Source organism: Dipodomys spectabilis, unplaced genomic scaffold (assembly GCF_019054845.1).
Source record: "Dipodomys spectabilis isolate Male_0828 unplaced genomic scaffold, ASM1905484v1 ptg000108l, whole genome shotgun sequence".
NCBI lineage: Eukaryota > Metazoa > Chordata > Mammalia > Rodentia > Heteromyidae > Dipodomys > Dipodomys spectabilis.
In genome coordinates, this window is record NW_024870785.1 from 19,713,160 (window position 1) to 19,740,866 (window position 27,707).

Consider the following 27,707-nt stretch of genomic DNA (forward strand, 5'->3'; position numbering starts at 1 on the left):
TAGAGAAGTCAAACATAGTTCCTGAAATTGCAAAGGCAGGTTAGCAAAGGTCAGTGTTAAAATGACGGCTAGCTAGATTAGCATACTAATGATTTTCCCTGATAGTGACTAAAAGGACATTGAAGAAAGAGTAGAGGGGAGACAGAAGAGAGGAGAGGAGAGAGAGGGAAGGAGGGGGAGAGAAGGGGTAGAAGATAGAAAGAGAGAGAAGAGAGAGAGAAGGAGAGGGAGAGAGAGGGGGAGAGAGAAGGATAGGGAGAGAGGGGGGGAGGGGGGAGAGAGAGAGAAGAGAGGGGGGAGAGGGGGGGAGAGAGAGAGAGATTGCCCTTTCAGATGAGGCAGGCAGGCAGCAATACCCGGCTAATGTCATCCCATTTGTTCTAAGTTTTTCTTCACTTTGGCCAGGATTGTTCTACACTATCTATTCTCTCTGGCTTTGGCCTGTGTTGTTTTCTCCTCCTGAAAGGCCTTCCGCCTCCTTAGAAGTAATGATGATAATGAGTTATTTTATTTTTTTTGTGCTAGTACTGGGGTTTGAACTTAGGCCTTAGCTTTTTCACTCATGGACTTTCCTGCCTAGGCTGGCTTGACTCTTGAGCCTCAGATTTCAGCCTCCTCAGTGGCTAGGATTATGGGTGTGAGCCATCAGCACTGGCAATAATGAGTTCTTACTATTTATTGAACACTTATTTTATGCCACATGTTAAGCATGTAACATGCTTTTGTATTATTTAAATGCCTGTTTTGTGAGACCCCATTTTCATATGCAAAAATGGACCAGAGCTCAGGTGGCTAGGAAAGGGCTGGTATTGGGGGGGTAGCTGCCCTCTGCTGTACCACCACTTTTCAATTTCCTTGCTTTAAAGCCAATTCTGAGCGACCTAGAGGACCAGCTGGAACTGAGCTGCCAGCCTGACCCAATTTTCCTGATGAGAGTGTTTAGTGTGTTACTGAGGACATAGTGCTTGATATTCTTTCTGAGCCCATCACAGACTTGGACAAGAACTTGTTGACTGACTGCTACCTAACAATTCCTTCTAACAATACACTCATTACATTTCACTGCCAATAGAAGGCAGACACAGACAGGTCTGGGAGAAACTAACTTCTAAGAAACTGCGGTCAGTAGATGCTCAATGTAAACATTCAACAAGCTTTGCTCTAAGTCACATTAGGCTCCGCTACATGTATCTGCCTTACAAGAAGCTGTGAGTTGGAGACACACAGGATCATTAGACAAACGTGACCCAAGAGGCAGAATAAGTTAGGGTCCCATGTGTCAAGCACTTCAGAGTTGGCAAACATACTTCACAAACTTCATCTTATGTTAACATGAACGTAAGAAATCCCTGTGACGTAGGTATCATTACTCCATTTTACAGATGAAGCTTAGCTCGGGCTCAGAGAAAGTAAGAAAATAGCTCTTGATTACCTGTTTGCCTCAAGGTAGGGGCTGAACTTGAAACCCTGCTTTCTGGTACCCACTTCGGTGTCTTTGTGGCTTTCCATGTGGCTTCTTGTCTTACACTCACAGTAATAAGGCCACAGCTACCTGCTGGGTTCCTATTCTGTGGAATCTCTCCCCCTTTCTTCACACGTCTCTTAGGACATTCGTCAGTTGGCTTCTGTGTTGTCGCTGCATACACATTTTGTTGTGCCGATAAGCTTGAACTCAAGGCCTGGGCATGTTCCTTTGTTTTTTGTTTTTTTTTGCTCAAGGCCGGCGCAATACCACTTGAGCCATGACCCCCACTTCTGATTTTTGCTGGCTTAGTAGAGATAAAAGTCTTATGAACTTTTCTGCCCAGGCTGGCTTCAAACCTCAATCATCAGATCTTAGCCTCCTCAGTAGCTAGCACTACAGGCTTGAGCTACACATGAAAGGCATTAGCAAGCCCCAGGGAAGCCTTCTTTCCTCACCACACTTTAGACTCCTCAGTTGCACAACCAGCATCTGATTGCCCTCTGCATTCCTACAGCTCTGTAACTCCAGCAGCCAGCCGGGACTGGCAAACTCCTGGTGTGCAGTGAGGTAAAGAGCTATGCTACAGTGGTAGTCAACACATAGCTTCTTTCAAAAATATATGCTGCAAGGAAATGTCAGCCACTCAAAGAAATACTTGAGACAGGCTTGATTCACATGCTGGCACAAACTCCTTACTTACCTTCAAGAAACAATGTAGACACCATACTGTCCATGGCCCATACTTGGAGCATCTTTGGACAGTAGCACCTCTGCACGTAGTACAGGCGCAGGAAAAGTTTGATGGGTCACAGGAAACATCCATCAAATTCAAGGATCATTGTCTCTGTCCCTCCGTCTCTTCCTTCCTTCCTTCCCTCCCTCCCTCCTTCCTTCCTTCCTTCCTTCCTTCCTTCCTTCCATCCTTCCTTCCTTCCTTCCTTCCTTCCTTCCTTCCTTCCTTCCTTCCATCCTTCCTTCCTTCCTTCTTTCCTTCCGTCCTTCCTTCTCTGACAGTCCTGGGGATTGCACTCAGGGTCAGGATGCCGTCTCTGATCTTTTTGTGCTCAAGGCTAGCACTCTACCACTTGAGCCACAGCTCCACTTCTGGCTTTTTGGTAGTTAATTGAAGATAAGAGTCTCATGGACTTTCCTGTCCAAGCTGGCTTCAAACCATAATCCTCAGATCTTAGCCTTCTTAGTAATCAGGATTATAGGCACAAGCCAATGGCACCTTGTTTCTGCTCATTTCTATAATCGTGATGGTAAGAACTGGAAAGGGAGAGCGACTGTGGCCAGAGACCTGGCAGGACATACTCTACTCTTGCTTTTTGCCACAGACTGCTTAAACTTCTCACAGCTTCTCAGATAACCAACTGTGTATAAAATGCTGGTAAGTACTTCCTTCCTTCCTATTGCATTATTATTCTTTTTGGTTCCAGTACTGGAGCTTGAACTTAAGGCCTGGGTCCCTTAGCTTTTTCACTCAAGGATGGTGCTCTAGCACTTGAGCCACAGTTCTACTTCTGGTTTTTTGCTGATTGATTGCAGACATGAGTCTCACAGATTCTCACGTATAGGCTGGCTTTGAATTGTGATCCTCGGATCTAAGCTTCTGAGTAGCTAGGATTACAGGTGTGAACCACTGGTGCCTGACTTCTTTCTTACTACCCATTTTGTTTGAACTGAGGCTCAGGCTTCTGCTAGACCTCTGTCACACCTGCACAGCCATCTGTATTCTGCCCAGTGGATGCTGCTGAGCACCAAGTGGAAGGGAACATAGCAAGGAACTGAACGAAGCATCTGATTGGCCACAGGCTTCACAAGTACCTACTGTTGAAGCCCTACAACTGTCTTTCTGGAGTAATTGTATTTAATTTTTCTGAAAAAGTTCAACTTTACTGGCATGATCCAAACCACCATGACAAACTCCTACCTACTCTGTATCAGCAGATAAAGCTTTACTGTAATACAATGGAGTCTTCCGTTCTTTCTGGCTGTGTGACTCCAGGCACATCAGTTAATCTTGCTGAGCCAGAATATGCATCAATAAAGAACAGTCTTTACACTGATCATGTAAGGATAAAATGAGATAGCCTTTGTGTTCAAAACATGCTGTTTATAATAATTTATCTATAATAATAAAATTAATAAATTCTTCTAGAAGAGGGTCTCACTATGCTGTTCAGGATGGATTCAAACTCCTGGGTTCAAGTGATCCTCTCACCACAAACTCCCAAACAGCTGGGACTACAGGTGTGTGCCAATGTGTGTGTGTGTGTGTGTGTGTGTATGTGTGTGCGCGTGTGAAGTTGGGCACAACTGTTAGTGAAATCTGTCCAATTAGTTCTGAGAAAATAAACTGTGGTATCAATTTTGGCTGGTGTGGCTATTAGAGAGTCTGCACTTTAACTTACAATCAAAAACAAGCTGTGTTTCTGATTTGCATTAGAAAGGGCATTCGCATAAACACCCTGCTGTCCTGCGAGGCCAGATTCTCTCTATCGCCCCATTCTCAAAGCCTCACTGGAGGCCACAAGCCTGGAGAATTCTTTGCTTCCCCACAATGAACTTACCCATTAAATTCATGCCATTTCCATTCAATAACCAGTTACTGAGCATTCCATTTGGGCCAGAGGCCAACGTACAAAGATAAGTAAAATTCACTCTGTCCTAGGAACCCACGGTCTTATGCATGAACTATTGTCATTCACACTGACAAGTTGCTGTCACAAGCCCACGAAGTCACAGAATGACCTTCAAGAGGAAGTCATCAGGAAGTGGCACTGTGGCTCAAGTGGTAGAGTACTTGCCTTGAGCTGAAGAGCTCAGGGACAGTGTCCAGGCCCAGAGTTCAAGCCTCACGACCGACCAAAAAAAAAAAAAAAAAAAAAGAGGAATCATCAACCAAACTGAAGCCAGACTGGGAAGGAGGCTTTGTCACTTGGGACCTGGAGGCTGGGTAGGAGTTTACCACGTGGATGTGGGCACTAACATTCCAGGCTCCAGGCAGAATGAACAGCAGAAACATAAGAGAATTTTCCAGGTGTTTGGCCATGGCCAGAACTTAGGAGCACAGGACCTGTGTAACGAACGGGGTGGTCGAGGCAAAGCTGGTTAGCAAAAGCAGCAGAGGTAAGAGAAAGTGACAGAGGGCCTTTGCCAACAATCCTCATTCTCCTGCTGAACTGGAGGCTGGCTAGGCTCAGGACCAGGGCCGCAAGTTAGAACTGAGGCCAGAACATGAAAATGGCATGTGTTCACTACAGCACATTTTTGCTATGCCCAGAGTGTGTTCTCTCCCTGTCTCATGGCAGAAGGAAGTTTCTGAAACACAAGTCTGTGCTACACGTGCATGGGTTCTAACTGGGCTGGCTTGGAAAGCCAGGCTCATGCCTGCCTTTAGTGCTTAACCCACTTTCCAGGTGCCTTGCTGCTGCGTGTGCAGAAGGGCTGGAGGTAGCCAGGTGAAGAAGGTACTGGCCCAGCTCTGCTGACCTCCTGATGGGGGAGGGGGCTGGCTTTCCTCTGGAGAAAGAACCTTCCAGCCCAGAGACAATGCCACAGGCTTCTCCAACTGCAGTTTTCCAGGATTGCTGAGTTTTGCCTTCCCTGGAGTTAGAGAGTATTCCAAAGGCTTAAAAAAAAAAATCATGTTTAATTTAAAAATTAGAAACTGGAGCAGGCTGTGAGCACAGGGGTTGATTGAAACAAAATTTAAATTCCTGTCAAGCCCATTTAAACACAGGGGCCCTTCATAGACAATTAGCTGCTCCCTGTGACTGCTGAATAAACTCAGGCCTGGTCACTGTGAGGAGAGAGACGCCTACTGTGAGGGGCTGAGAAAAAAAATTAACTAAAATCAGGCTGTATGAAATATTTAGCCTTCCAGTATATCACAGGGGTTTGCAAGTGTAAACAAGACAAAAATCGATTCCTTGGTGCCCTCAAATCAATCCCCCAAAATGGGTAGGGCATCTGTTTCTGCTCAATTTTGTTTACATCGGCAGATTTGCCTTAATTGCAGTTGTTTATCTCGCATCGTCCCTGGGGCCCTAATCTCTGGATTACTAATACTTAACACTCATTTCACATCTAAAGCTACTTCTAATCCTCAACAGGTTTGGAGGGGGCCTCTTAAAATGATCGAATCCGCAGAGGCAGGAGCCACAGCCTCTTTGTGAAAGGCACATTTTCCTTTCTGTTCCAGCTGGGTCCAATCATCACCAGGGCCGGCTGCAACAAAGGTGCTAAAAGGCTGTTCCACAATGACTGCTGCTCCACTGGGGGTTCAGGGGATGAAAAAGAGCTTTGATGGAAAGAGCTGAACAAGAGGCTAAAGCAGTCCAGCCAAATAGAGTTACTGTCATAATCAAATGCTGTCAATCACCATGAAAATCCAATTAAAAATGTCTCAGCACAGCCCTCTTAAGTGGAAAAATGTACCCTATTTATACAAATTTTTGTCAACTCCACACTGATCCCACAATTAGAAAGTCCTGCTATTATATTAATTGGACCCCCCTCCCCACTCCTCCCCACCCTATGAGAAGAGATGCAGCCCACTGGGAAGCCTTTGAAGGGAGCTGAGACACACATAGGCTATTGGTATACAATTAAGAGTTAATCGGGTTACGTTTGAAAATTCCATTTTTATTTGTGTCAAGGGAACCTTTGCGTGAATAAACGAAGAATACCTATTCTCCAACTTGAGAATCAGTGACCATTTATACTGAGAGAACAGAGAAAATGGCAAACCAGGATACTGGAAAGAAACTAGACCATGCTCAGGCAAATGTCTCTCAGTAGACTAAAGCCTAATGTTTAATTCTAATCTTGAAAATTAAATAGAGGACGGAAGGCCCAAATGCCTCTGTTGCCTTTCTGCAGTCTCTAAATGGCCACATGAACCTCAAATTATCTGCAGGCAGATTTGCCCCCACCCCAAATAACATGTGTATCTAAAGCCATATGACTCAGGATCCCCAAAGATCTCTTGCGAAACTGCTACAAATTAAAAAGCAAACAACCCATTAAACAAATCCAGCTGGTTAAAGCAGTAAATAGGAGACTTCTAATATTTTTCTAGCTTTTGACATTCCTGGTTAGACTCATTAATAACTAATAAGAACTGTTATCTTTTAGTGGAGTACACTCACAAGAAAACAACTTCACTACCTTCACCATCAATTCCCAACTCCCAGGACCTAGCTTTAAAATCTTTTTATATTTCCCCCTCAAATGGTGAATGTCTCTGGTCTTTTTCAACATGATCCACTATAACCCAAAAGCTAGGCTGACGAAGACTTTGGGGGCCCCTGTCATCGATCTAACCAGAAGATGACATTGGTTGGGTGAGCTCCTCCAGGTCTTGACTAATGACTTCTCAGTTTAAAAGAGAGCTGGAGGTGAACTCTCAAGTAGACAGAATGTACATCCAAGTTCACAGTGCTGCTCAACACCTACTTAACATTTCCTGGTTGATCCATGCATCCAGGGTTGGACAGAGACCCTGGTGCCTATTCTGAATGGTGACACCTATGTCATACTGGTTAAATGCTTTTACTATCTGCCTATGAACACTAAAATACCCTTGAAATCTGACCATAACCTTTAGTAAAAAGTCCAAAACAACAACAACAACAACAACAAAACCCACCTCTGGTCAGACTATATAGTCTAGTAAAGGACAACCTAATATTTTTTTTGGAGAGGGCAAGGTCTCACTATTTAGCACAGGCCTTGAATTTGAGGTTCTTTCACCTCAGCCTCCTCAGCTCTGGAACTACAACCTTGCACTATTAAACATTACTAATTGTTTTATTTTTGTACCTGTACTAGGCTTGAACTCAAGGCCTTTTGCTATCACCTGGATTTTTTCACTTATGCCGGCACTCTACTATTGAGTCATACCTCCACTTTTATTTTTGCTGGCTAATTAAAGTCTCACTGTTTTATCTGCCTCTATCCTCAGATCTCAGCCTCCTGAGTAGCTAGGATTACAGTTATGAGCTATCAGTGTCTGGCCTAGAACCAGTCATTTTTACCTAATGATGCTTCTTAAAATCACCTACAGGACTTTAAGAAAAAAAAAAATAAAGTTCTTACTCCCTAACAAATGCCAAGATTAATTAGTTTAGCTTGAGACCTAGCTCATTCTGTCTCTCCTCCCTCCCTCCCTCATTCCTTCTTTTCCTTCCTTCCTTCCTTCCCCCCTCCCTTCCTTCTTGTATGTGCCAGTACTCTGTGTGTGTGTGTGTGTGTGTGTGTATGAGCTTGAATGTGTATGGGACTTGAAATGAGGATCTAGACACTATCCCTTTTTCACTCAAGGCTAGTGCTTTACACTTGAGCCACATCTCCATTCTAGCTTTTTGCTGATTAACTGGAGATCAGAGTCTCACAGACTTTCCTGCCCAGGCTGTCTTTGAACCTTGATCCTCAGATCTCAGCCTCCTGAGTAGTTAAGAATTAAAGGCATGAGCCACTGGTACCAAGCTTCTTTCTTGTTTTAAACCTCTCAGATGAATCTGGTGAACTTCCAGGGTTATGGAACAACTCTAAGTAGAATATAAATACGTCATTAAGGGCTGTTCCAACTTAAGATAAAATACATTCTGGAGTTCTTAAAAAGGAAAGCAAGTGGTGCATAGCAAAAACTGTAGGAAGATCTTCAAGAAGGGAAGAGCCAGGCACTGGTGGCACATGCCTATAATCCTAGCTACTCAGGAGGTTGACTCTGAGGATCAAAGTTTGAGGCCAGCTCCAGCAGAAAAGTCCATGAGATTCTTACCTTCAATTAACCAACAAAAAGCTGGAAGTGGAAGCATGGTTCAAGTGGTAGAGTGCCAGACTTGAACAAAGAAGCCAAGCAAGAGTGCAGGGCCCTGAGTTCAAGCCCCAGTTCTAGAAAAAAAGAAAAAAAAAAAAAAGAGAGAGAGGCAAGGCCTTTCTGGGCTGGGCACCACCCAAATAGCAGAAACTCCTGAAGGTTGACTGGTGTCCAATGAGCAAATGTGGTGTGACAACCACAAAGACCCACCTCAGGCTGCAACAAACCCACATTACTCCAAAGAAGAGCTCAGCAGCTCCACTTCATCTAACATAAGCATACACTTCTTGTGGGCTGTGAGTGCTATACAGCCTTGCTGAGTCTTGAAATGTGATACTGGGAAGATGACAGATCCATAAAATAAGAAAAAAAAAAAAAAAGAATTGCAGGTGTGAGTTCAAACTCCATACTTAAACAGTCAAATCATTACCACATTCAGACACCTAAATTGCAGGATGGAGGAAGAAAGTTATCCTCAATTGGGAAATCAGAGCTGTCGGATCCATGATCAAGGAAAAACTTTCTCCATCTGTTTCCCTAGCCATGTGCATGTACACACACACACACACACACACACACACACACACACACACACACACACACACACACACGTGCGCACACACTCACACACACACAGGTATTTATCTGTTAAAGTCTCATGAAAAAAGTAAGCGGTCACATCTAAGGAAAAACAAAGGCTTGTTTTATGGGGTTATAATCTGTCTGTTGTTGCTGAAGTGCTAACATGTCATCAAAAATTCAAATTAAAGCTGTCTGATATGGTGTGATCTCAAGCATGCAGACAGTGACTCACTGTGATTATGTGCAATTAAAAAGCTAACATTGACTTCTATACTGGTGGATTCCTACTTATAGGCACATAAACACATAATCGGCTTCAGAATTTGAGGGAAAAAAGAATCATTCCATGCTGTCAACTGGACCCTAGTGTGGAGCTCTCACACTCCTGTGATGGTTTTTGTACTTAAAGGAACTCCACGTAGGACTTTTCCCTGGAACTTCTGGGTACCATGGCTAATAAGCTGTTTTGTATGTACCTCCAAACAAACAATGCAAAGTAAAAATAATGTCTTCAAGAAAGTATAGCTAGCCAGATGCAGTTGCTCAAGCCTATAATGCCAGCTACCAAAGAGGAAAATCAGGGTATGAGGCCAGCCTGGTGAAAAAAGTTAGCAAGACTCTTTCATCTCAATTAACAGACCATAAGTATGAGGAAGACTATCTTTGAGGTCTGTGTAAATGAAAATTTAAGATTCTATCTAAAAAAATAACAAGATCAGTAGGGTAACAAAATAATAAAAAGCTCAAGTGATAAGAGCACCTGCTTAGCCTAACAAGTTCAAAGTCAAAGTTCAAACACTAGTACCACCAATACACACATACAAATACATACACATATGAACACACAGGAAGGGTAGCTAGACACATATAAATCTGGAAGGTTCATTTTAAAATATATTGTATATGGCCAAATGTGTGGTTCAAACCTTTAATGCCAACACTGAGACAGGAGGATTATATGTTCAGCATACGACGACCTTGCCTCAAAAACAAAAAAACCAGCGAGATACTGGTGGCTTATGTCTATATTCCTAGCTACTTTAGAGGTGGAGATCAGGAAGACTGTGATTTGAGGCTAGTATGGGCAAAAAGTTCAAGAGATCCCATCTCAACCAATAGCGGGCCGTGTATCTGTCATTTCAGAGATATAGGAAGTTGAGGGCAAGGGACGACAAAAATGTTCACGACACCAGGCACTGGTAGCTCATGCCTGCAATCCTAGCTACTCAGGAGTCTGAGATCTGAGGATTATGGTTTGAAGCCAGCCTGGGTAGAAAGACCATGGGACTCTCACTTCCAATTAACCATCAGAAAACAGAGTGGAGCTGTAGCAGTTAAGTGCTAGCCTTGAGCACAAAAGCTCAAGTACAGTGCCCAGGCCCTGCGTTAAAGCCCCATAACTGACCCCTCTCCCCCAAAAAAGTTCATGAGATTCTCTTCTCAAAAACAAACAAACAGAAAATTAAAAAAGCTGTGTCTGGTGATGTACCTGTCAAAAAATAGAAGAGTTGAGGTCCAGGCTGGCCTAGTGCAAAAAAAATGAGCCCCCATCTTAGAAAGACCCAGAGCACAAAGGTCATAGCTCAGTATTAGTGTACCTGCTTAGCTAATAGGAAGCCCTAAGTTCAAATCCTAATACAACCTACCTACCTACATAATACAAAAAAACAGCTATTCAGGAGGCTGAACTCTAGAATATCTGGTTCAAGATCAGCTGGAGCAAAAATGATCACTAGTCTCCATTTCCAAAATAACCAGCCAGAAGCAGGGCCTAAGATATGACTCAAGTGGTAGAATGCCAACCTATGAAGCACAAAAGTTTAAATCCTAGTAATGCCCAAAACAAAACAACAAAAACATGCTGTATATGATATGCAATAGGTAATTACAGTTTGTGACAATCAAGTTCCTATCTACCAATCAACAGGAGTATTTAAAAAAACTTAGATTTAGTCAGGTGTTGGTGGCTCACACCTGTAATCCTAGCTACTCAGGAGGCTAGGCTCTGAGGATCATGGTCTGAAGCCAGTCCAGGCAGAAAAGTCTGTGAGACTCTTACTCTTCTAAACTATCAAAAAAGTTGGAAGTGGAGCTGTGGCTCATCTGGAGAGAACTAGCCTTGAGCAAAAGAAGCTCAGGGACAGTGCCCAGGCCCTGAGTGCAAGTCCTAGTGTTGGCCAAGCCACATATCGGAATATGAAATACTGGAGTCTTTATTTTACAGTTAGCAGGCTGCAGGCTGCCCATTGTTACAAAGGCCTGCTGCCCCCAAATACACATAACACAAGCTAGGAAACAGGCTAGAGAGGAAAGAAAGAACAAAAACAATACCAACAATCCAATTCAGCTCTCCATTGGAGATGAATTGGGACGTCATGATGACTGGATTCAAGCCAGGAGACAGGACTCAAGAGATGATCACGGAGACAAAAGTGGCATGGCATCCTGGTGCCTGGGCTGGTCCGGTCTAAATAGGGACCCAGCAGGGGACGGATCCACAGGAAATTCCCAGTCCCAGGCACTGGACTGACAGATTCAGTAACCTATCAGCCAAGTGTCCAACCCTGTTTCCAGGGATCCGGGCACACACATCATCTGGGAGGCAGGTTATGTGAGCAGGGGGTGTTTCCCTCCTCCAGTATGAAGACAAGATGCCAGACCCTACTGTCCAATATGGAGCTGGCCAGACCTTACCTCCTCACTTCACCAGGACTGGCATACCCACAAAAAAGCTTAGGTTTTTTTCCCAAGCACAGTGTCCTCTGACCCTGTGAACAATCCTTGCAAGCCCTTGGATCCAAATAACCAGAAACATGACCCTGGTGTTCCCAGGAGGCTGTAACAGGTAAGAAATCTGTCTACCTTTCTTTTAACCATAAAGAATTCCATTCTCGCAGAGATAAGCCCTTCTCCACCTTTCCATATGACTCTAGTAAGACTTGCACATGGCTTTGTTTCCTGCCTCCAGAAAACCTTGGCCCCCTCTTTCTTTTAAGCAGCAACTCATTAGTAAACATTCTCCCTACTACAATAGCCTGAATAAAAATCATCTTCTTAATTGTCCAGTGTATTTTGTCTTTCACAGCGATCAGAAAGTTTGGCTTTAGAAAAGGAAACCAGGTCGGGAGCCAATGGCTCACATCAATTATTATAGCTATGTAGGAGGCTCAGATTTAAAAATTGCAGTTTGAAGCCAGCCTGGGCAGGAATGTCTGAGAGTCCTATCTCCAATTAACCAGCAAAAAGCCGGAGTAGAACTGTGGCTCAAATAGTAGAGTGTCAGCACTGAGTAAAAATGCCAGTTTAAGCCACAGTACTGCCACTAGGAAAAAAAAAAAACCACACCATGTGGTAAGAACATCAAAGTCCCCCTGGGATTTCTGTTGGAAAGATAAAAGTCAAATGTGGTAGTTCCTCCACTTATTAAAAGGGACCACATAGATACCCAAATTTACCATATACCTTGAGTAACTGAGAGAATAACCAAGAAAACTATTGGAAAATGTAATTATAACCATGTTTGGGAAGCCAGAAAAGTGATCAATGACAATTTTACTTAGAGGAATTAAACAAGTTAACATCTCCTTGAAAGTAATAAAGTGTTTAAACAGATTTTTCTAGAGCAGGTTGGTATTTCTTAGCCCCCCAAACCACTACCACCTCTATTACAGAAAGTCTTCACTAGGAGATGATGCCTTCAAGTTTATAGCTGTTGGGGGTACACAGAGGAAAAAAATCCAAAGGTAATATTTTTTTTTCTTGGTGCTGTTACTGGGGCTTGAACTCAGGACCAGGGGCCTGTCCCTTAGCTTTGTTGCTCAAGGGCTACAGCTCTAATTCCTGCTTTTTAGTGGTTAATTGGAGATAAGAGTCTGAAGCACTTTTCTGCCCAGGCTGGCTTCAAACCTTGATCCTCAGATCTCGGCTGATTAGAGGCGTGAGCCACCAGCTCAAAAGCACTATTTTCATTATAACTGACACCTCGTCTCCTAGACCCATACCTGCTTCTAGTATGCTAGTCCCACTGTTTACTTGCTTCCTAGGTAAAACATTAAATTTCCATCACGAACTGTACCCTATGTTCCTTGGAAGCCTGGAAAGAAAGCCAAATGTGAGGAAATGCAAAACGAGAATGCCCTGCTCTGGAATGTACAAGGAAATGCACAAAATAACAGGCATTATTAGAACCCATGTTTTTAAACAATTACTAAAGCAGTGTAGTAATAGCATAAAGACAATTTCTGCGCCAGCTTGTTTCTCTGAAATTCTCTCTGCCACTGAACAGCTAGAACAGATAATAACTATTAGTAAATCAAACTCCTCTGCAATATCCAGCTGTGCCTCACACATTTACATACAGATAGAATGGGTATATGTTTTTAATATGTATGGGATACGTACTTTTCCCACAGCCAAAGTGTGTGCTACAAAGGAGGAGGAGAATGGGAATCGGATCAGCATGAGATAATAAAGTGGCCTAGATAAAGTATTAGCTAGCGATTGATCTCAAACGGGGATGCTGCTTCTTCTGACCTGATTACTTACTATGCATGGATTCCATTAAATAGAGCTTAGACATGGGAGGCTCCTGGAAATACTCTAAATGCATAGAAGGATCGACAGCACTCAGAGCCCAAATTGTAACTGTGGATGCCTGAGGCCCTCACCCTCCCTGCTAGAGCCCAAGCCCTCATTTGGGACAGGCTGGAAGGTTAAAGGGCTGCCTGACAGCTGGTGAGAGCCCTGCGGAGCCCCACAAGGAGGGTCTTTCCCTCCCCTCCCCCACGCCAAACACACACCTTCAGAGAATGACTGGCCCCTCCTCAGCTGCCTGTCTGTTCTGGCATGGAGCTCTTCAGCGACAGAAAGGGAATATGAGGTAAAGGTGTTTAACCATCATTTAAGATTACGGTCAACCTTTAAAAAACTGACCACAGTCATGAATGCCATCTCTCAGAAATGTGTCTGTCTCCAATTGCACACAAGATTTTTCCATGTTATTTCACGAACTCTAACAGACTTTCCTGAAATTGAGGACCCCTGGTCAAGGCCTGATGATCCAGTGTGACCTTTTGGTTTGGCTTAGCTGAAGGGAATGGGTCCTAGTAAAGGCTTTTCCTGCTAAGTTGCAAACTGACCTTAAGCAACCAAGAAGCTAAAGAGTAATTCTTCATGGTAACCCTAACAAATGGTTTCTCCAGTAATGTCATCCTTTCTCTTTAATTAAAAATCTAAAAATATAATTTGAATAGCAAAATCAGACTAGAAACCCTATTCCCAGCTCAGGTTGTATTTTTGTTGTTGTTGTTGTCCTGGGGCTTAAAACTCTGGGCCTGGGCGCTGTCCCTCAGCTCTTTAGCTAAAGGCTAGCACTCTACCCCTTGAGTCACAGTGCCACTTCCAGCCTTTTCTCTTTATGTGGTACTGAGGAATCGAACCAAGAGCCTCATGCATGCGAGGCAAGCACTCTACCGCTGAGCCACCTTCCCAGCCCCTCAGGTTGTCTTTCTATCCTTGACTTAAAAAAAAAAAAAACTTTTTCGCCAGGCAACGGTGGCTGACGCCTGTAATCCTAGCTACTCAGGAGGCTGAGATCTGAGGATCTTGGCTCAAAGCCAGCCTGGACAAGATCTGTGAGACTCTTATCTCCAATTAACCACCAGAAAACTGGAAGTGGCACTGTGGCACAAGTGGTAGAGCACTGGCCTTGAGCTAAAGAGCTCAAGGACAGTGCCCAGGCTCAAAGTTCAAGCCCCACAACCGACAAAACAAAACAAAAAACCAAACCAAACCTACTTTTTATTATTCTGATCACTGACATTATAGGGAAATTTCTCTACCACCTTTATTCTCTTTTCTTCTTGCTGCAGCCACACCAGTCTTTTTGGCTGGAGAAGATGTCTTCTCTCACATAAGCTGATACATCTCTGTGGCTAGGTTAAGCCAGATGAGTATTTTTATCTGCATTGCTTCAGAGTTTCTACTGTCTAAAATTTTGGTCTGAAATTTGTCGGTACCAGACCAAGTTGTTCAATAGTGAAATCATTGTCACAGGAGCAGGAGGAATGTATTTGTCTCTGTGTGTGTGTGTGTGTGTGTGTGTGTGTGTGTGTATACTTTGCACTTTGCACCTCATGGTGTCACACCTGCCTGCTGTGGAGTTTAAACATGATCCTTTAGCATTAAACAAACTCATTTTTGAAGAGTTCAAGAAAGGCCACATCAAGTGTTGGACTTCTCAATATGTGAATGGGAAATTGTTTTCAAGGTCAAAGATTGAGTGTATGTAGCTATACTGTGCTGCTTTATGTAGTCAAAAGTTTTTAGACCTGGACACCAGAGTTCCTTCTACATTCAATCTCTGTTAATATTGTCCAGCTGATAGCAAATATATTACCTATTTGAACTTCACCTTTGTGGGTTTGAAATCCCACTGGATCAGTGGGCCTCTGCTCCAGCAGGCACTAGAGGTCACTCTGAAAAGGTCTAGCGTCTACTCATACTTTGTCCATCCTGCTTCCTATACATAAAATGGTCCCTAGAAAAGTTTCTATTAAAATCCAATTTGTCGGGCTGGGAAGGTGGCTCAGTGGTAGAGCTCTTGCCTTGCATGCTCGAGGCCCTGGGTTTGATTCCTCAGCACCACATAAGCAAAAAGCCGGAAGTAGCGCTGTGGCTCAAGTGGTAGAGCGCTAGCCTTGAGCTGAAGAGCTGAGGGACAGTGCCCAGGCCCAGAGTTCAGGCCCCACAACCGGACCCAAAAAAAAAAAAAATGCAATTTGTCTTTTAAGGGCATTTTTAATTGCTTCCTCCTGTACATGACTTCCCCCCAACTTCCAAATGGATTCCCATAGAACTCTGCTCCTCCTTTTTACTGAGTGGGATGCAGGGAGGGGATTGTCAAGGACTGGGCGCTATCCCTGAGCATTTTCACTCAAAACTAGCAGCTCCACTTGTGGCTTTTTGATAGTTAATTAGAGATAAGAGTCTTCTGGATTTTCCTGCCCAGTGCAGTTTTGAATAATGGATTCTTAGATTTCAGCTTCCTAAGTAGCTAGGATTGATTACAGACATAAGCCTGGCTTGTACTCTTTTATAACAATTGTTTCATTTTAGCTGTTTGTGTGTTATGACATATTCCCTGTAAGACTATTCCTATGTAGCTTATTCTTCGCATCTTCTGCTGGGTCTACATAGGACTTCACACACAGTGTTCTATAAATTCAATCATTTCCCTGATCCTAAGATCTCTTAAGAGGATTGAAACATGCCTGTAATCCTAGCTATTTAGGTGAGTGAAATCTAAGGATCAAGATTCAAAGCTAGCTTAGACAGAAAAGTCCTTGAGACTCTTATCTCCAATTAGCCACAAAAAGCTGGAAGTGGAGATGTGGCTCAAGTGATAGAGCACTAGGTTAGAGCAGAAAAGTCAAGTGAGGTTGAGACCCTGAGTTCCAGTTCCTGTACAAGCACAAAAAGAAACAACACAATGATGAAGATGTTGACAATGAGTTCTTCATGTAGCTTAATGGTTGCATACCAGAAAACCACTAAGTCATAAGGACCTTAGCCTCCTCAAAAGTGTGACTGGTAAGGGAATGTCTTGGTCCAAATTTATAACATTTCCACTTAGACATAACAGCTAATAGCAAATAAAGAACAAACACACTAAGTAGAGGGAATGCATAAAGTATCAAATTCTAGCACTGGGGATTATGTCAAGTTTAACCTTGAGTTTTACATTTCATCTTCAAAACCACAGGAACAATGACTCTAAGGCTTGATGTTGGGTATCTGGATGCATACAGTGGCTCCCACCAAAGACAAGACAATCTGAATGTCTGCTATGTGCATGGTCCAGACCCCAGGGGTCAGGATGACCTGCCCATCCTGAATTCTGATTTGGCCGGGGCATGTTGTGTTCATCACTCAAGGCCATACCAGAAGTTCATTTCAGAGTTTCCAAATGGTGAATCTATAACTCTCAGTGTTTCTACCAGATTCAGTCTCATTTTCTTTCTTCAGTTTGGAAAATGCAAACCCACAGGGAAACCTTGACAATTCTGAAGTCCTCACAGCTGATATAGCCCAAGCTGTGCTGCCCACGTTGGTACCCTGCTGGCTGGAGATGCGGCGCTTGGGAGATAAACTGCTCCTTTTGCGAAAGGCACAAGCCCCCACCCACAGTGACAAATGGGCTCTACAGTTCATGCATTCCAGAGGCTCTCAGCTTCCAGATGGGAGCACCATCAAATAGGTTGCAGGCAGAGAGGGAAAAGGAAAAATTAAAGCCATTAATATGCTGGGAGGAATTAAAAAAACAAAAAAACAAAAACAAAACAGGTTCCTTAAGACGAGGTCCTTAGGATATAACTCAGGTTCAAGGCAAGAGAGAATCCACTTTCTTTCCCATGTCCTATTGGGTCCAATCTTTTGGCCAACAGCAGGTCTTGACTATAGCAGCTCCCCACACCCATTGTTTCCTGTCTCCTCATGTAGCCCTCAGCAAATAAGGGTGCCTTGCTTCAGCTTTGATATACTTCTGGGAATAAATTCATTCAAAAGCAAACAGTGAGTAGTACTAGAGATAATAACAAATTAAGTATACGGTGGGAAATGTACAAGATGCTATGTGGAAAATGAACTTTACAACTTTGGGGGGGGGGCAGAGGGGAGGGAAGAGAAGAGGAAACAAGGGAGGAGGCAACAATGCTTGATAAGAAATGTATTACCTTGCTCATGTAATCGTAACCACTCTGTAAGGTATTTTCACAATAAAAAAACTTATCAATAAAAAAATATATGGTGGTGCTTCCTGTGACTAAATTTTTATTGTGTTTTATTCATTTATTGATATTTATTAATTACGAGTGTGGGACAGCACACACCAGGGTATAAACACAGGTTCCTCTCCCTCCTCCTCTCTCACATATACATGATAGTCATGTACACTCGCACACACTTGCTTTCAAGGCATTGAAAGTACTCACTCTTTAGTCTTCATATCTTTAGTCTTTATGATTTGCCACTCTGGAGAGATGTTCCTTACCACCCCTTTTCCTCCCTCCCATCACATTCCACAAACATTTATGGTATATGCATGATTTGAAGATGTTTTATTTATAAGTGACCAATTCATTGCAGCACTGAAACATGAATTTCCAAACAGATATCTGTTTTATGAAACTCTATTCCTTTGTTTTAAATAGCTGAGCTATCCAGCCATAGCACAATAATGCAAAAGGTAAACAGGGCTCCATTTCTAGAACCTGTTCTAAGTTTTCTCAAATGTGACTAACTGCAAGAATTTCTTAGCTATTAAAGAAACCAAACAGCAAACAAATGACTCCCGTGCTACTAAGCCCACACATTTATTCTAGATGTGAAATCTATGTAGTTATAAACTGGAGAGGTTTCAAGGGTGAACTTTAACTTGAAATTACTTAGAAAACTAAGATTTTGCTCTAAAGGTATAGCATGAAGGCAAAAGAAATGCCCATCTGAAAGGAACTTGTGACACAAAAGGGAAATTTGTATTGTGCACAAGGTTGGGTGCTTAAGAGTGTTTACTGGGATAACATATCAAGAATGGAAACCTCTGAACCAATATATGTAAAGCACTTGTTTATTTAAAGAAAGCCAGCCAGGATTTGCTCTGACTACAATAATTTAAAGAGGAGTGACATGCAAAAAATTGGAAAGCCTAGACCTTAATTATTTATGTACTATTATTTAATTAACAAAACTGTAAGTTAAAAAATTTACTAATTATTTAATTATTATTCACTAATGCTCCATCTTAACTCATTCTAATAGTTCATGCATTGTCAAATCTACAATCTGTACTAAATAAATGACCATTTGTGATTTGTTCTGGAGCATCTCTGTTTCTCTCCCTGATTGAGTTAAAAACAACAACAATGAAACAAAACTGTCATTTGCAATCAAAGAAAGCTGCTTTGGAGCTGAGAACACAGCACCAGCTGCCTTGCAGGGTCTCTTTCTGAAGCAAGAGCAAAGATTCACATTAACTTGATCTTTTGCAGCCAGTCTAATTTCATTCTGCATGAGTCAGACAGGACTCCATGCCACATTTAAAGTTTCCAACAGAACTGAACCAAAAACTTAACATATTCTCTGTTACAAGACCTCTGTCTTCTGAAAGCAGTGGTGCAAAATGCAGGTGAAGAGTGGCCTACATTGATTTTGTGACTTTGAGCAATGCAAATGAAGAGTTTTGCATTAATTTTCAGTATGCTGGTGGGGTTTTCAAAAAGAAACATTATAATCTGAGTTTTACTTTCAAAACCATTAACCTGAATGAAGTAAATAATGCTGCCTTTTCAGAACCTGTGGATTTTGAAGAGTTCATACTGGGAAGTTGAGCTGTGGCTTAAGTGGTAGAATGTCAGCCTAGTTAAAAAAGCCAAGTGAGAGTGTGAGGTCCTGAGTTCAAGCCCCAGTACCCCATCAAGATGCATTTTTCTCATAAACTGGTATGTGTAACTACTGTATCTGATCTGTATAACTACTTAAAGATAGTAATAATAATGTTTAGGGTAAAAAAAGTTTAAAAATGATTTTACTTGTACCAGTCATTGGATCATACAATCTATAAATATACCAAAGTTTACATAATAAAAACACCTATGTCTGATGTCCTAATGCACATACAAATCATACTGGTCTTTTTAACAAAATGTTAAAAATATAAATGGAGATCCTAAAGGTAACTAAACAAACTTACTCACCATCAGTTCCTCAGGTGCTGGCCTTTCTTTGGGCTGTTTTCTCATGCTGTGGTGGAAAAAGAAAATTTATCTCTGTTATTTGCAAGTTTTTGGTTTTAATTTCTACCACTATTTCCCCTCAAATCTGGGTGTTTTCAAAACTCCATCAGTTTGATTTTTTTGGCCAAAGTATAAATGTTATCTTTCCTTTATATTGGCTTTTTAAAATTCATATTTCTGGGATCTTCTTTTTTTTTTGTTCCAGTCTTGGGGCCTGAGCTCTGGGCCTGGGCGCTGTCCCTCAGCTCTTCAGCTCAAGGCTAGTGCTCTACCACTTGAGCCACAGCGCCACTTCCAGCTTTTTTCTTTTTGCTTATGTGGTGCTGAGGAATGGAACCCAGGGCCTCAGGCATGCAAGGCAAGCGCTCTACCACTGAGCCACCTTCCCAGCCCTTCTGGGACCTTCTGAATCACAAAGCTGTCTCTTTTTTTCAAAGTTACTTTCACAATGTACATAATGAATTTACATTTATTCTAATTCTATTTTTGAAATTAATGTAGAAAAAGCAGTTATATTCTTTCCCAGGTTTAGTTGCCTATTTGTTTCAAAATTAAATTCAGAGAACAATTTACTTCTTTTTTTGGTAAATGGAATAATGTAATAGGCAGTATAATTGATTGTTAAGTCAGATTAAGAAAAATGTCATCCCTCCACTAAAACAAGCAGTATACAAAGGAGTGAGGAATCTAGATAATGCTACAAAATTACAAATGAGTTCTTATATAATATCTTGGCTTGTATTTATCAAGTATGATGAAAGTTTAATTTATTCAATAGCTGTGAGATAGCTAAGTTTGCTGAAGCCGCTTTAAAGAATTGCACTTCTTGTGTAAAATATTTCGTGTCTTCCATCCAGTAAGGTATACTTATGGCTGGAGTGTATGCTTAGCTATCCAGAGGTGATTGTGGGTAGCTGCCTACTTGATGGCAGTGTTCTTTCTAAACCAGAACATCTATGGGATAAAGTCACAAATAGACTGCTGCTTTGATCACTTGGAAAAGATCACAGAGGCCTTTTGTATAAGGGACTCTCTAATGAGCAAATGAATATCTTTCACGTCATCTCTGAGTTTGCTGACAGTACTTTTGTTTTTAAATAGAGCAATTTAATGATCATTTGGCAAACAAGAATTGTAGTTATGAACCATTAATGACACTGAGGACATTTGCCTTCCCTATAAATAACCATATGCACCTCTCAAATACTGTTTCCATTAGCAAGTAATTCAAGCTGTCTCCCTAGTGGAGTTGATAACCATCCCAATTTGACATTCCAAAGTAGCTCTATCTCTTGGGAAAACAAGAGATTTGTTTCATTTTTGTTTTGGCTTGACAGCCTTGAAAATTTCAACACAGGTTATCCTTCCCTTCCTCTCCATAAAACTTACACATAGCAGCTGATTGATTTTTTGGATAGTAGGGCGATAAAGCCTTAACTATGTCTCTCCCTGGCTGCCTGGAGCAGCCCCACCCCCAGGGCCCATCTCAGACCACACAGAGAGATTCCATGATGGATGTCACATATCCAGTGTCTCCTATGGCTGTGCCTGTGTCTGGAGTGGGTGATGCCTAGACTAGGGCTCCAGGCAGCAAAGGAATCATAGTTTGTTCTCTAATCTTTATCTTTCATGGGGATGCCTCTGAGTTTTTTTTTTTTTTTTTAGGAATTCTAGTTAAACAAAAAAAAGAGGGACTAATATGTTTCTGTATAATGACACTCAATAAGCTTTAAAACAGCGTAGAAGTCCAGGGTTCAATCAATAGGTATTTTTTTTTTTTTCAGAGCAAATATAGTTTCCAAAAGCTACAGAATAGCATGTATTTGAATAAACAAGATACAATGTTAAAAAAAATATTTAAACTAGGGGAAAATTTCTCCTCCACATTTATTCCCCTCTGTGGAATATAAACTGTACACGACATTTTTATTAAGAGGTAACATATTACACTTAGTCAAAAAGGTGATAAAGCTTGACGTTTATATTAAGGAATATTTCTTGGTTTCACATTGGTTGGATTGCGGGGGAGGGGCAGCACACAGCCAGCCCTGCTTAGCAAGGACCCCCCACTATGCCACCTCCCTGCACCCCAGGCTTCTTCGGGAAGGGTCTGCCATCCTCCAGTACCGGAAAGTTGACTGACTGACAGGGTGCAGAAATGTAGACGTTTGGGTAGGAGGAGTCCCACAATGGCTGATGAGTCTTGTTCTCCTGCTTGAGGTCTGGTCATTTCTGAGCTGCCAATTTCCTCCAGTCTCTTGGGTAAAATCCCCGTGTAGGGGTGAGGTTGAGGGCAGGGGAGCAGTGGGCCTCCTAAGGCCACATGAGTCTCCCAGGACCTGGAGAGGGGATGATGGCACAAGGGCTAATAAAGGCAAGAGGCATGCTGCTGGGAGGAAAGAGAAAAAAGGCTGGAAAAGAACTCTAGGCAGAAAAACGCCTGTTTCCTCAGGTGTAAAATGATAAGGGGTTATCTCAAGGCTTTGAAGGCACCTTTGCCTTAAATCTTGGGGTACCTGTCAGGTTCTTAGGGGTTGAAATGCAACTAATAGAACTACATCTCTACCAGATTTTCCCAATATCAAAATTCGGTGTAAGGATGACCCCAGTATGTCGTGTTTAAAATATAACCAAAGATAAAAGTTACTGAAGACTCCAATGAGTTAATAAACCGTGCTGCTTTCACTAAGTGGCAGGCAGTTTTATGGGTAACTTGAGGTTCCATTAATAAAAATAAGCTTCATATGTCTGTTCAAGAGTAGCTATAAAATTGCATATTTCTGAGCAAAAAAAAAAAAAGATTAAGAAAATGGGAACAGTGTCTGCTCAAAGAAGGAAACTGATCAGTGGTTTATTAAAAAGCAAAGGAGCCTCCCAAGTATGCTTATGAACCTTTGTGTAAATAATGTTTATATAATTTAAACAGTTTCTTTGGCTTTGCTGCCCTATCTGCCGAGTTGCTCCCCCTCCCCCAGTGCCTCTTTCTCCAAAAGGAAGCAGGAGAGCCATAAGGTCTCCCGGAGTTAATGGCATGTATCATTTACATTGAGGGCAGGGCGTGCTTTGCGCACTAGCTCACCACTGAGTGATGAAATGTACAAATGGCTCAGAGAACTCTCCAACCGGAAGGACAGGCGAATCCTGGGATGGAGGAAAAACAAGTCACCAAAAGTCACAACAATGCCTCTTTCTAGTTCACAATGCTCCCCACCACTGCTACCCTACCCCCTCGGAGAAGCAGTATAAAGTTGAACATAATGGTGACATAAAGGCCTGCCAATTAAAAAGACTGGCTCTTCCCTCTTCCACACATTTCGGTAAAGATGCCAAATTTCAAGCCACACATTTTACAATGGTGAGAAACATGGGAGCAAAGAGGGAGGGGAGGTGGAGAAAGGACAATGATAGCCACGGGGTAGGAAGGAAGGTAGGGAAAGTGTAAATGAGAAATTAATGATTATTTAAGTAACACACAAATGGTCTTGTAATTAACAAAGAGCTGTGAAATTATTCTTTGTTGACCTTTGTTTCTTTTACTGGATTTGCTATTTATTTACACTTTCCTATTTATTTACATTTCTTTATATATTCAACTGCTTTTGATTGCTGGCTCTTTAGGGACAAGTCATTTTTTTTTTCCTTTATAAAAATTTCAATAGGCAGGCCTTTATGAGAGAAGTTTTTTTTTTTCCTGAAAAGGAATTTTAGCCTAGTTGTCAGTTTAGGCCAAGTCATCGTATCATAAAGCCACTGAATTAAAAATACAGTGAAAAATTTCTATCTCTACATCAAACAAAACTGGGGAGGATCTGGGAGTCACTCATCAGAACACAAACTACATAGCAACAAACAACACAGGGAGCAAACCCCATTACCATTCGCAAAGGAAAGCTTTAAGAATTTAGGAGTTTTTCCAAGAATGACAGAGAGTGCCACTGTGTTTATAGTGTAACAGCTCAGGATGTAATGAAATTACACTGCAGAGTACTTTAACAGTCATCTCATTAGACCTACAGTTGGAACAAGAGAGCCACATAAAGTAGGCAGCTGCAAATGACTCCATTCTCATCTATTCTCATTTGCTATTAAAAATACCTTTCGGCGGCTTTTTTTCCTCCCTGACATCCCTACACAAAGTGCCCTGCAAAGTATGATACATGCACCTATTTAAATTAACAAAGGAATGACTTATTTTAATCTCACTGTGCTTTGGAGTGCTTTGGCCATTTGGATGAGCAATATATCATTACATACAACCTTCCAGCGCTGCAGGCTAGAAACTCAGAGCATGCAGCATTTGGTAGGAGCCAAACAATTTCTCTAGCACACAACTGTGTCAAATGCATGCATGTATTCATTATTGAGAACGAGAGGAAATAGCTTTGATGTAGTGGAAAAAAGAAGATGATAAAAGCACCTCTGCAATATGTGTGTCATTATCAATGGTGGCAGATAGATACAATTGCACAGCCTCCTATGTGATTAGTAAATATACATATAATTGCTGTGGCCAATTATCAGAAAAATGAGATCGGTAATTACAAGACAGAAAATTAACTAGAAGTCTTATTAAGGCTTTGTTTCTGATTCAAACAATTGGAAATGGCTGGAAAATACAACGAAATAAAAAGGAACTGGGCAGGAGGTGGAGGTCAAAGCAGCCAAAAATTATTTTTAAAAAAAGGAAGAACAAAATTCTGAAGAGATTGGGGGGGGAAAGGAATATAAAAAATAATGACTTTCCCATAACTGTTCCCTTTGAATCTACTCTATTCATCTAGAGGGGATGCTGAACAATTCTACACTTAAATTCTCATCAATAAAGAAAGTAAAGATTTCCAGGAGGAGAGAAAAACAAAGCAAAATGGAGGTAAAGTAAAATCTTTCCAAGTTCAAAGGATTATATGCAGGTATTACCATAGAAAGGATATGAAAAACAGGGTATTAGAACAGTATACTCAAAAGAAACAAGGCACACAATAACATGATGGCTCCTCAATAATGGTAGTGGGAAATGGTCACAGAAGTGTCATTGATTTGAAGAGCAAAAATAAAACTTGATATCTATTTCAGACCTGGCCTTCTTGAAGAAAGCTGTATGGATCACCAAAACTGTGAGAGTCTACAAGGCTCAGTTCAAGAAATGACATTTAGCTGTCCGTAGAAACAGTAAAAAAGATAGTTCAAAATCTGAATGACAACCACCTGACACAGGGAGCAAACCCATCACCATTTACAAGGGAAGGCTTTAAGAATTCAGAAACTTTTCCAATTACAGAATTTGATGTGCAAAACATCATGGACTATTATCAGTTAGGAAGCTACTCTAGGCCATTAAAAAAAAATTGATTTTTTAAATTTTTTATTTACTAAGGAATCAAACCCAGAGCCTCATGCATGATAGGCAAGCACTCTACCACTGAGCCACATTCCTAGTCTTAGGCCTTTGTTTTCTTTTGGTTGGTCGTGGGGCTTGAACTCTGGGCCAAGGCACTGCCCCTGAGCTCTTCAGCTCAAAGCTAGCGCTCTACCACTTGAGCTGCAGCGCCACTTCCAGTTTTCTGGTGGTTTATTGGAGATAAGAGTCTCACAGATTTTGCCGCCCGGGCTGGCTTTGAATCATGATCCTCAGATCTCAGCCTCCTGAGTAGCTAAAATTACAGGCGTGAGCTATCGGCACCCGGCTTCCTAGGCCATTTTTAAAAAATAGATTTTCTTTTCTTTCTCCTTCCCCCTTCTCTTCTCCCCCCTTCCCTTATTTTCCTCTCTTTGCCTTCCTTGACTCCCTTCCTTCCCCCGCTTTTTTGTTGTTGCCATAATGGGCTTGAACTTGGGACCTTAGCCTGGCACCAGTTGCCCATGAATATAATCCTTGCTACTCAGGAGGCTGAAATCTGAGGATCACAGTTTAAAACCAGCCTGTACAGGAAAGCACATGAGAATATTAACTGCAATTAACCAACAAAAAGTCGGAAGTGGAGCTATGAGAAGTTCAAGCCCCAGTGAACACACACACACACACACACACACACACACACACACACACACACACACACACACACACACACACACACACACACAGCCTGCTGTTTTAATGTGGCTGAATATTTACCAAGATAGTTAAAATTCTGGACTGGCTTTCTACAAAGAGCTTGTATAAAACATAATGCTAATGTGGGTTTCATTTTAAAGCATGACACCAAAAGTAAATTAATTAATTATAAATAAACCAGGCAATGTGATGAAGATGTCATTTTAGCATGAATGAGAAGTAAAATGAGGAAATGTGACATTTTGCAAGAGTAATTAAATTTTATTTAAGACTAGATAAGTCTGTTAAGGTTCTTATGTTATAAAAGTTAAGGAATACTGGTTGGTATCCATGAATAATCTATTTCATTTCTGAAAATATCAGTTCAAGTTGACTTTGTAGAACTCAAAGAATCACTGCTCCAAATGCAGGAGGAAGCCGGAAACTGGTGGCTCACACTGTAATCCTAGATACTCAAGAGGCTGAGATCTGAGAATCACAGTTTGAAGCCATCCTGGGCAGTAAAGTCTGTGAGACCCGTCTCCAATAAATTACCAAAAAAAAAAAAAAAAAAAAAAAAGCTGGAAGTGGAGCTGTGGCTCAATGGTATAGTAGTAACCTTGAGCAAAAAGAAGCTCAGGAACAGTGCTCAGGCCCTGAGTTCAAACCCTAGGACCAATAACAGCAGCAGCAGCAGCAACAACAACAACAACAAAACAGAAGGAAAGCTGAGTCTCAAGTGCATATGCCAGCTATCTCTTTCTATTCAAAATTCCTTGTCTCTTGCATGTTCAAGGAAGAATCTTCTGAGATACAGAAGACTAACCAATCAATGGCAAAAGAACATACGTAAAAGCTAGTGCCAGCAGCTCATACCTGGAATCCTAGCAACTTGAGGATGGAGATTTGAAGTGAGCTGGGGCAGGAAAATCTCTGAGATATTTACTCCAATTAACCTAAAAGCTAGAAGTACGTCTTCAAGCCCCAGAACTGGCTTGTATGTACACACATGCATACCCATGAACCATACACACATCTGAGCAGGTTGCTGGTGGCCCATGTCTATACTCCTAGCTACTCAGAAGGCTGATTCAAAGCCAGACTGGACAGATACATCTGAGACTCTTTTTTTTGTTGTTGTTGGTCATGGGACTTGAACTCTGGGCCTTGGCACTGTCCCTGAGCTCTTCAGCTCAAAGCTAGCGCTCTACCACTTGGGCACAGTGTCACTTTCGGTTTTTCTGGTGGTTACTTGGAGATAAGAGTCTCATGGACGTTTCTAACTGGCTGGCTTTCAACCACAATTCTTAGGTCTCAGCCTCCTGAGTAGCTGGGATTACAGGTGTGAGCCACCAGTGCCCGGCACATAGCAAAAAAGCCAAAAGTGGAGGCGTGGCTCAAAAAGTGGTAAAGTACTAGCCTTGAGGGAAAAAAAAAAGCTAAGGGCAACACTCAAGCCCTAAGTTCAAGTACCAGAAAAAAAGTTCTCGGTGAGAACAAGTAAGATGGAAGAATGCATTTCCAAAGCATTAATCTGGATTGAAGAAGCAGTTACACTAGTAGCTCTCTGTACTGGCTGAAACTGGCTCAATTGTTAATAAGTCACTCTCGGTAAGACCCTGGATACCATACTTCACTATAAGGGCTTTTTGGAATGTATTTCTACTGAACTTCTAAGCACAGAGGTATGGAATGAAACCGTGAACACAACCTTAACCAAAAGCTTAACCTGAAACTCTAGTCCCAAATCAACTTTATAGCGTCCTGCACACAAGCTGGAACAGGCAATTATTACATAAAAATAGCTGCCATAAAGCATTTCAGTAAGCAATTCTAGTCATGCAGGAGGACAGTCTCCATGTCTCAGAGGTTTTGGTAACTACCTGGTCAGCCTCTTTCTCTAAACAAGTAAAACACAAGCACTTCGCATGCCAGAGAACAGCAAGAGACAAGGAGGAAAATGTTTGAGTGATGCCTTTGCCTAGTGAATAATGAACAGTTCAAGAAGGT

At 41.9% G+C, this 27,707-nt stretch overlaps 1 protein-coding gene across 2 annotated transcripts in view; it reads right to left on the reverse strand.

Annotated features, from left to right (window-relative positions):
• The window catches only part of Map2k5 (mitogen-activated protein kinase kinase 5), a 271,209-nt gene that overhangs the window by 12,448 nt on the left and 231,054 nt on the right, over positions 1-27,707 (reverse strand). For both annotated transcript variants that reach the window (XM_042687833.1, XM_042687834.1), the window contains 2 exons: positions 22,746-22,807; positions 19,628-19,673 (listed from right to left, as the gene is read on the reverse strand). In XM_042687833.1, coding sequence (XP_042543767.1) covers positions 19,628-19,673; positions 22,746-22,807 — 108 coding nt within the window. The remainder of the gene's footprint in view (positions 1-19,627; positions 19,674-22,745; positions 22,808-27,707) is intronic.